This window comes from Sinocyclocheilus rhinocerous, unplaced genomic scaffold (assembly GCF_001515625.1).
Source record: "Sinocyclocheilus rhinocerous isolate Xijiao unplaced genomic scaffold, SAMN03320098_v1.1 scaffold878, whole genome shotgun sequence".
NCBI lineage: Eukaryota > Metazoa > Chordata > Actinopteri > Cypriniformes > Cyprinidae > Sinocyclocheilus > Sinocyclocheilus rhinocerous.
Genome location: NW_015664312.1, coordinates 524155 through 534845, shown reverse-complemented (window position 1 = coordinate 534845; position 10691 = coordinate 524155). Strand labels below are relative to the sequence as shown.

Below are 10691 nucleotides of genomic sequence, written 5' to 3'. Positions count from 1 at the left end.
CAGTGTTCGAACTATACCGTGGACTTTGGGGGAGCCCACTTGTTTTTTTGTTTTTTTTTTATAAGGGGGGGTGGGGGCTACAGAAGAATACCATAATTCCTCCGTTCAATTAGGCCTAAAACATCGAGAGTCAGGTAGACCTATAACAACCCAGCCACAACACATAATTGCGAATAACATGCCTTACCTTAACACAGAATCGACCACAGAGTCCAGCGTTTATATTTTTTCTACGAATCTTTGAGTTAACATGTACTAAACATAGTGGAATTTGCACCGCAGCGCCCCCACACCTTGATGCTCATGACAAGAATAGCATGTGTAGTTATCTTTATTGAAGTGAATTGGGTTTAAATCGCCGTCATGCATGAAGGAATGATATTTTTGCAATTTTACACATAATAATCCACGATGATCACATTACACAAAACTGAAATTGCACGTCAAAATAACACATTGTCAATATTTTTGAGAGCCCCCAAAATTTCACAAATCACGTTTTCAGGGGAGCCCATGTCTTATGCTCCACCTAGCTCCCCCGTAGTTCGCACCCTGAGCTACACTGTTAGAGCTACTACCAATTCATATTCAGCTCATCTTAATAAAAAAAAAATATTTTAATAAAGCTCTTATATCCTGCTAAACCTGTAATTGAACAGAAAAATGAAGGTCACCTTATAGAGAAGAAGAACCTTAAAGGAATATTGCAGGTTATTTAATGTCTGTGGAACTACTTTTCTAGGCGGAAGATCCTGTGGTCATGTATTATCACTGTTAACATTAGCCTTGTTTTTAGCTGGTCATGACATGAGTTTGATTTTAAATTTCCATAGACAAGGGTTTACAAGCGATTCTTTTGCACCAATCTATGATAACACCCAATACTAACACATAACACATAATGTTGGATTGTTTTTGTTACACTATCAAAACAGTGTGATAGTAGCTGAAAATGTTGCTAAAAATGTACTCACCCTCCATCCAAGATGTAGATGAGTTTGTTTCTTCATTAGAACAGATTTGGAGAAATTCACTTGCTCACCAATGGATGCTCTGCAGTGAATGGGTGCAGTCAGAATGAGAGTTCAAACAGCTGATAAAAAACATCACAATAATCCATAAGTAGTCCACATTACTCCAATTCAAGTCTTGTGAAGTGAAATACTGTGTTTGTAATAAACAAGTCTATCAAGTTGTATTTAACTTCCAGCAACGATCCATAATATTGCTTTCTGTGGTGAAAAAAAAAATTCTGATTAAGGAGAGGAATATGCACAGATCAAGCACAGTTTACAAGCCAAAACAGCTCTAAACAATATGTCAGTGGATTTTAATGTGAGAGGACAACAGGGGATGGACTTTTCACTGGAGGAATTCTTATTATGGATTATGGACTCCACAAGCGAAGCTTTAAAGTTGAAATGCCTTAATGATGGATTTGTTTATTACGAACATGCAGGTTTCACTTCACAAGGACTGGAGTCGTGTCGTTTACTTGTGGATTATTGTGATGTTTTTATCAGCTGTTTGGACTCTCATTCTGACGGCACCCATTCACTGCAGAGGATCCATTGGTGAGCAAGTGATGTAATGCTAAATTTCTCCAAATATGTTCAGATGAAGAAACAAACTCATTTACATTTTGGATGGCCTGAGGCTAGGTGAATTTATACATGCATATTGTCTATGATAATAGACAACATAGCTCAGATGTTTGCCATAGTAATTAATATCAAAGTCCACCATGCTTCACAGTGATGGATATAAAGGGGCCTCCATTTGGCCATCAGCTTTCTTAACATGCCATTATTTTGTGCATGCCTATTAAGGTTCCTTTTCTACACTAAACCTTCATCTTATCCTTTCTTTTTAGGTCCATGAAGAGACCCCGCTGTGGCGTCCCAGACAAGTTTGGAGGTCCGATCAAGACCAATGTACGACGGAAACGTTATGCCCTCACTGGCCACAAGTGGGACAAGAGCCATATAACTTTCAGGTGGGTTTGGATCTGACTCTTTAATCCATATAATCACCATTTCCAGTGATTTTGATTTTAATTGTAACACTGTTCTTCTTGTGTCTGCCATGGCTGCAGTATTCAGAACTACACGCCTAAGGTTGGGGAGTACAACTCATATGAGGCCATCCGACGGGCCTTCAAAGTGTGGGAGAAAGTGACGCCGCTAACATTTGATGAGATCCCTTTCCTGGAGGTCAAATACGGCCGTCGGAAGGAACCTGATATTATGATCTTCTTTGCATCTGGTTTTCATGGTGACAGTTCCCCGTTTGACGGAGAGGGGGGTTTCCTGGCACACGCTTACTTCCCTGGTCCAGGGATGGGTGGAGATACTCACTTTGACTCAGACGAGCCTTGGACCATTGGTTCAGAAAACCTACAAGGTGAGTTAAAAGGACCTGAGCATTTAATATTATATAATATCTAATATGCATGTATGTAAAATTAAGTTCATACACTGCCACTCAAAAATTGTGGTTGGTAAGCATTTTTAATATCTTTGAAAGAAGTCTCTTATGCTTATCAAGGCTGCATTTTATTGATGCAGCATTATTGAAATATATGAATACTATTTAAAATATCAGTTTTTTTACTTTTTAAATGTAATTTATTCAAGTGATGGCAAAACTGAATTTTCAGCAGGTATTATTTCAGTCTTCAGTGTCATATGATCTTTCAGAAATCATTCTATTATGCAGATTTAGCATTCAAACATTTCTTATTATTATCAGTGTTAAGAAGAGTTGTACTGCTTAATTTTTTTTAGAATGACTGGCAGCATCTGCATCTCACTGTTTTGTAGACCCATCATGAAACAAACGTATTCACTTACTGTAGAGTCTAATGATTAAACCTGTGTCAATCCAAGTTATTCTGCAAAATCTATGGCAAACAAAAGAAGGTCACATTTGCAAGCCTACATTTTTGTGTTCACTCTAAATACTTAATAGCTGTTTTGTATTTGCTATTGTGAGGTTTTCATGGTCCTGTGGAGGCGGGTGACATCATTTGAGACAGATGAGTGAGTATGTGAGCCAGTGAGCAGCATGTTGATGTATTTAGAGGGTCAGACATTCCAAGAGACTCTTGTGCACTTTGCATTAGAGATCTGTGAAGTATGTGATAAACAATAAGGTGCAGTGGGGTCCAAAGTCTGAAAACACATAGTCCTGATGATTTAGGATTCTGAAAAAAATGGAAAGGAAACTTTGTGATATAGACCATTTGAACCTATGTACAAAAGGTCAGAAGTTTAAAACCTGGGGCCATATTACAGAAATATCCTAACTTGATATGTATGTTTAGTAACCATGCTAATTTCAGTTTAGGATCTGATTTAGAACATTACCTTCTTAGATCTTAACCGAAGACTGTAGAATACCCAAGACGTGTCACTCGAATAGTTTTGAATGGGGGAAAAATGCAACACTCAATATGGCCGCTCTATTGAGCGAAGCCTTCTGAGTAAAAGAGCCAATTGCTAATCGGTAAAGTCCCGGTTTCTATAGAAACAGTCAGCATTCGGAGACGTGTGCTTAGGACTGCGAATGTGCACTGCCTGGTCTAGCCTGAAAAATAAGCTTTTTTTTAAAGGGGTGGTTCAGTGGTTTTTTTCTAGGCTTGATTGTGTTTATGGGGTGCAGTCTAACATGTGTTGATGCTTCGTTTTTTAAAAAACGCATTAAAAAAACGCATTCTTTTTCACATAATTTACCTTTATTCCACACTGCTCTGTCCCTTCTCTGAGAAACGCGCTGATCAATTTCCTGCTTTTATGAAGCCCCTCCCTCAGAAATAGGCGATGGGCTCTGATTGGTTAGCTAGCCCAGTGTGTTGTGATTGGCTAAACCGCCTCTAGTACGTGTCTAAGCGTCCCGCCCCTCTCCTCAGCGGCATGTGCCCTACCAGCCGTTTTTGTAGGCATTAACCTGCCAGAATTTTAAAAGACAAATCTCCGTTTGCATTGAACTTTCAGCTTCGTAACTTTGCAGATATTGTTTATGCTCAAACAGCAACATTACACACTAACTAACGTTAAAAAAGTGAAATCGCAATGAACCACCCCTTTAATGCTATTTGAGCAAAAGAAACAACATTTATGATTTATATTTATGAACATTTAGCTTGGCGAACAGTTTTGGAGAATTTGATGTTTTCCCATTCAAAGAGACAGGAGTTGCACTTGCATGCCCGAGAGGCGTTTCAAAGATGGCCGCAGAGTGAAATTACTTGTCTTAAAGGGACTTTCATCTTAACACAAGTTCTAACATTGACAGCCAATCAGAATCCACCCGACTTTAAAGAGCTCAAGCATTTAAAGCTGCAGACGACAAAACTGCAGCGCATGCTTATAATAAACAGAATGCCGTTTCAACATTCAACGGAGTCCGACTAGTACCGATGGTGTTGAAGAGGGCTGCAACAAGTGATTATTTTGATAATCGATTAATCTAACGATTATTACAACGATTAATCAACAAATCATCGATTAGTTCACTGATTAATCATACTTTGATTATTCAGCTTTTGCAATTATTTAAAATATTGAGCTATATATATTCTAACAAATAAATAAAAGGTAATCACTTCAGCTTTTGAAAATCATATTATGTAATTACAATTATTATACAATTATTTGAAAATATTTGGCACACAAAATGAGATGACAGACAGAGAAACTCTCTCATTCACCATTTAATTAGCTAAATGAAAAAGTAACTGAATGACATAATTCTGCCTAACATCTTTTGTAAATCATATGGATAAGAAACAAAATAAAGGTAAGTGATAAGACGCTTTATTTTTGGATAAATAATTTTATTCACAACATAATCTCTCTTAAAATACCTTACAGCAGGGGTGTCAAACTCGCAGCCCTGAAGAGTTTCGTTCCAACCCTGCTCCAACACACAAACCATGTAGTTTTCAAATAAGCCTGAAGGACTTGATTAGCTGGATCAGGTGTGTTTAATTATGGTTGAAGCTAAACTCTGCAGGGCTGTGGCCCTCCAGGAGCTGAGTTTGACACCTGTGCCTTATAGGGTCATGATAATCAAAACAGATCTCTGCAAACCAAACTATCACTTTAATGAAATAAATAATTTTTTCCACTAATAAAAATATTTTATCATTAGCTAGCTCAACACTGGAGAGCTGCTTTATAACAGAAAATCAAGTTGTAATTCTAACTGAAAGCAACACTGGTTTTTCATGTTTAATACTGTAAAGCTGCTTGATTTGAGGCTATCTATTGCATAAAATACTATATATTATAGTCATTGACACTGCAAACCAAATTTCAAGTCGATCGGACCAACGGTTTCCTAGTAATCGTTTTTTCAAAATTATAGTGCCACCAAGTGGCAGAGCTGCACAATTTTTTTTATTTGACCAAAGATTGAGCTCATACACATGTGTAACAAGTTTGGTGAAGATATCTCATTTCGTTCACAAGTTATAGCCTTTATGGTAATATGGGTACGCGACTTTCGAACGTTTTGGCGCCCCATTGCAACAGTGAGTCAAAAAGTAGGTTTTGGACATAATTAAAATTTGCGGAAAAACGAGACCTCCTAGACCCAAAATCAGAATGACCATTTTAAATTTGCCTTGACCCAAGGATTCCAAAAATGAATTTTGGAGTCTACGATAAGCGGTTTAGGAGTTATTAGCACTTTTGCGTTTTTGATCGCTGTAGTGCCCCCTATTGGCCGATTGGGCTGAGACTTTGATAGATTCTCCCCAAATTGAGCTCTATCATTTGGCCAAGTTTCAAGTCTCTAGGCTTTACGGTTTGGTCTGCACGATCAGTTTTAGGGGAGAAGAATAATAATAAAAAAAATTAAAATCCTAACGATTTCAATAGGGTTTCAGCACTGCGTGCTTGAACCCCTAATAAACGTGACGTGACTGGACTTTACTGGAGTGCTGAACTGTAGAGCTCCTGCAACTTTCACATCGCTGTAATAAGATGTGTTCTTAACTGCTGCTTTTTCACCACTGTTAGTTTTTGTCGTGTTTATTTCGTTATTGAGAGGAAAAGCACGCATCATATATTTATGATGGGCTGAATTACAGTCTTGCGCTACAGACATCTGAGCGGACAGATACTGAACAACGGCCTGGACAATCCCCCAAAGTCAGCATGGTGTGTCATGACCTTAAGATGGGAAGATGCATTAATACGGCTCCTGATTTTTAAAGTAACTTGGAAAGGCCTCTTGGTCTATAAAAGGGTCAAATGTTAATCAGGGGATGTCTCGTTTTTCAAACGCTTTAATGAATCATTCCATGGTGACACATTTGATTAATTACCGACACACTGACTGCAGCCTTCACTGAGGAAGCACATAATGCAACTTCAAAAGGAATCTCTAGGATTTTCCACAGCCTATTTCCATAGGTTTCTAATGTCTGGCTACAGGATCATCATTGTTAGCAACAGTTGAAGTCTCAGTCACAATGACACAGCTGTGAGGAGAGATGTCTCCTATTGCCCTGAAGTTGCAACTTTTAACAGTCGTGGCTCTCACACAAGAGCAGCTTTGAATGACGACTGCGTTTGTCTGTGAAAGCCGTCATTGATTGAACTGTCGGAAAGCATTAGGACAGCAAGTTCAGTACTTCTCTTATCTGCACAGTTATTAGCCCTAATGATGTTGCCTCTCTGAAAAAAAAAAAAAAAACTCTGAACAAGCAACATTACTGTCTGATGACTTCAGACGTCCTGCATGGATGGTTTGGATTGTCCACACTAGATAATAATGGATACCGTCAGTATTAAAAGGAAGCAGTCAATAATTTTTTCCCCCTGAAATCCGGATTTAAGAATTGCATAGAGCCATTTACACCCGCAGAGTCACAGATCATTGTGGTAGCTGGAAAATGGGGACAGAACATGATTAAAATCAGTCACCGACTGAGTGCACTGTCACTGTGAGCGTTTCAATAAATCTCTGTAGTGTGCAGATAATTGCAAATGTTCTGGACTGATCCACAAACTACTTTCATATGAATATGTATTGAATGTGCACTTGCAGTATTTTTCTTAAAATTGCAGATAATGTAATATTAATGAGATGAAATTCTGCTTACAGTAAAGGCCAGATTTACTAACAACAGATTTACAAAGCAAACGATCACTGTCAGGAAGATTTACTAAAGAGCACATTGAAAAATTAGCCCTGAAAAGGCGTCGACACATTTTAATTTTTGCGACTGACCTTATTGCATATGCATTTGTAGGAGTGTCCCTTTCAGACACAATTTATGGGAGGAGAGTTTTTAACCCTCTATGGTACCGTGTTGCCTCCAGGCAACACAACATATATATATATATATTTTTATAAAATGAGACACTCATTTAATTGACCAATGCAGGGAAGTAGAAGTCAAATACTAATAAATGAGCATACAAAAAAGTGGTCACATGACCCACAGGGGTCCATTTTGTTTCCACTTTCAGGACATGTGCACATGTCACATGACTCCATATTTTGTCCAACGAAAAGTGCATTTTTCATCAATTTCCGTGCATATAATTGCCTACAAAAAAATATTAGTCACCTTCATTGGAAAGTAAAGAAGTATTTTCAAATATTTTACATAATATTTCATCAAATGTATCATAAGACATTACAAAAAACAGCATGTTGCCCCAAGCATACACTTTCACTACTGTTTCTTAACACTTTAGTATGACAAAAGTGCACTTTTTAAAAGTATAATCTCAAATTAAGTGTTTTATGTTAAAGTACTGTATTGTAAAATATTGTTTTAATAATTTTTGTTGTGATTTACATCTGCTTAGTCAACAAAAAAATAAGTGTACTTTGATTTACAAAGAAGTTGATTTACAATTTTGACTCTAGTGCGTTATTCAATATTACATTTAATTAATATATTATGAATGTACTCAATTGCAACTTAATCATTACAAATGTGTAATTACAAATATTGGTAACACTTTACAATAAGGTTCATTAGTTAACATTAGTTAACTACTTTAGTTAACATGAACTAAGAATGAACAATATTTCTACAGCATTTATTCATCTTAGTTAACGTTAATTTCAACATTTACTAATGCATTATTAAAATCAAAAGTTGTGCTTGTTAACATTAGTTAATTCACTGTGAATTAACATGAACTAACAATGAACTACTGTATTTTCATTAACTAACATAAACAAAGATTAATAAATTAATTGTTCATTGTTTGTTCATGTTAGTTAATACATTAACTAACATTAACTAATGGAACCTTATTGTAAAGTACTACCCAAATATTAGTACATTTGGCAGTACATGTTTAAAATATTGATAATAGAAAACAATTGAAGTAATTATAAAACGTATGTAATTAAGTGAATCAAGTTCAGCTAATTGCTTTTAATATAAATTTGAAATTTAAAAAATTATCATTTAATTAAATGTTCGAAAATTAAAAGTATATATTTTTTAAGTATATAATTTCCATATATAATTGTCCTTTTTTAGTGTTATTTTAGTATCATTGAGATAATATTATAGTTATTTTGTGTCTTTTTTATTTTTATATATTCTGTTTTAATTTTAATTAAAAGTTTTAGTAATTTTGTGCTTTTGTTATTTTTAGCAAAAATGTGTGTGTGTATATATACTGTATATTGTTATTGTTTATTTAACTTTTAGTAACAAGTGTTTTTTTTTTTCAATTTTAGTTTTAGTTAACTATTATAACCCTGTTTAAAACTGTGCTAAAGTGTACTTATTTTTCACAAGGGTAAGATCACAAACCAAGTACAAATTGAGGCTGTTTTCACACGTTTGGTGTGGGCCACAGTCAGTTTGATGTCAGAGTTTGGTTTGGTTTGTCTAAATGTGGTTTTGAGAAACTCGTGTGTGCACTAGAAAGTGGAGGTCTGGGGTACGGTTCATGTAGTCATGGTTCGTAGTTGGTATGAAAGCAATCCAGCCTAATTTGTTAACCAATATTGATAAACTGTTTGCCTTTTATAGTGAAATAATGCATTTCCCATTGTTGCCTTTGGCGAACATAATGGGGAGAGACGGATCTGTGGGGATCAAACTCTGCTGTGTACCAAACAATCCAAGTGTAAAAACTAACTTAAAGTCAAAATGAAGCATCATTTGCAAACCCATTTTACTTCTGTAAAGTGATGTATTTAGTGAAACTTCAGTGAGAAAAAAATGGTAGGGCAGGACTTGACTGGATTGTTGTAAGTGTTCCATACTACTGTACATGATCCATACTAGATTTTGCAATCAAGTTTGGGGCTATTACCCTTCCTGAAACACCTGCCCGCACTCACAGATTGAAACTTAAGCAGTTTTAGTGACGTCAGCCAAAAAGGAAAGCAAGTTCAGTCTCATTTTGAAAAATTCAAAGACAAACATTTGTCTTTGGAATAGCGTGCACCGATGAACTGTTTAGGTCGGGAAGATGTATTAAGATAAGGAGAGTCCATTTTTATTTCATGCCACTTTAAAGTGCACATCTTCTCAGCACTGAGGAAGAACTAACAGAGGGAACCCTTTTCCCAACTTCCCCTAAAATGCTCCACACTCTCCTCTTCACTCATGTCTTATTTACCCAGTCAACTAAATATAGCTGCACTTCTATATCTTCTGCAAGACTAGTAGCGATTTTGTTTAATGTGCGCACTTAACTGCAGCAAATGTAATGCTCTAGTTGATACGCAGTATATCATGTGTCCTTAAGTCAGAGTGCCCATAAAATGCAGCTGTGATCTCCCAGAGCGAATGAAGATTAATAAGCTGTTGTATCAGACATTCTTTACTAGTGACCTTAGTAAATTAGCTCTTGTCCTCATTGCTGACCATCAGATCTCTCTTATACCACAGCCTGTGATATTTAATATGTGTCTCCCCGTAGGTAATGATCTGTTCCTGGTAGCCGTACATGAGCTGGGCCATGCCCTTGGACTGGAACACTCCAATAATCCTTTGGCTATTATGGCTCCTTTCTACCAGTGGATGGACACCGAAAACTTTGAGCTGCCTGAGGATGATCTCCGTGGGGTCCAGCAGATTTACGGTAACCTGACACCTGCGATGTCTTAAATATGGCATGGAAACATGGGTTTTGCAGCATATTACCTCTGATCTATGGAAGCAGATTTCCATCACGGAATTAAAAAAAATATATATATATATACACTGAACAAAATTATAAACGCAACACTTTTGTTTTTGCCCCCATTTTTCATGAGCTGATTTTGAGGGAAATTGTCAAAGTCACAATTACCTTTTTTATTTTTTATTCCTTGGTGGAAAAAAGCTTTTTTTTTCTTTTCGAGTTGAGTGAGAATTGCGAGAAAATAAGTATTGAATTTGTGGTATATATACAATTGCAATTCTGAGAAAAAAGCTTGACAACTGACTTTTTCCCCCCTCTCTTTTTTTTTAGATCTCACAATTCTGACTTTTATTCTCAGAAATGATAGTTTATATCTTGCAGATTTTCAAGAAAAAATTGTGGGATAAAACTTATATATATTACTTATATATACGCTGAACACAATTATAAACGCAACCCTTTTGTTTTTGTCCCCATTTTTCATGAGCTGAACTCAAAGATCTAAGACTTTTTCTATGTACACAAAAGGCCTATTTCTCTCAAATATTGTTCACAAATCTGTCTAAATCT

General features: G+C 36.3%; 1 protein-coding gene across 1 annotated transcript in view; it reads left to right on the top strand.

The window, feature by feature from the left end:
* mmp15b (matrix metallopeptidase 15b) overlaps nt 1–10691 on the top strand; it is a 39342-nt gene that overhangs the window by 16356 nt on the left and 12295 nt on the right. Inside the window, exons 3-5 of the mRNA XM_016540824.1 lie at nt 1874–1996; nt 2096–2403; nt 9918–10079. Coding sequence (XP_016396310.1) covers nt 1874–1996; nt 2096–2403; nt 9918–10079 — 593 coding nt within the window. The remainder of the gene's footprint in view (nt 1–1873; nt 1997–2095; nt 2404–9917; nt 10080–10691) is intronic.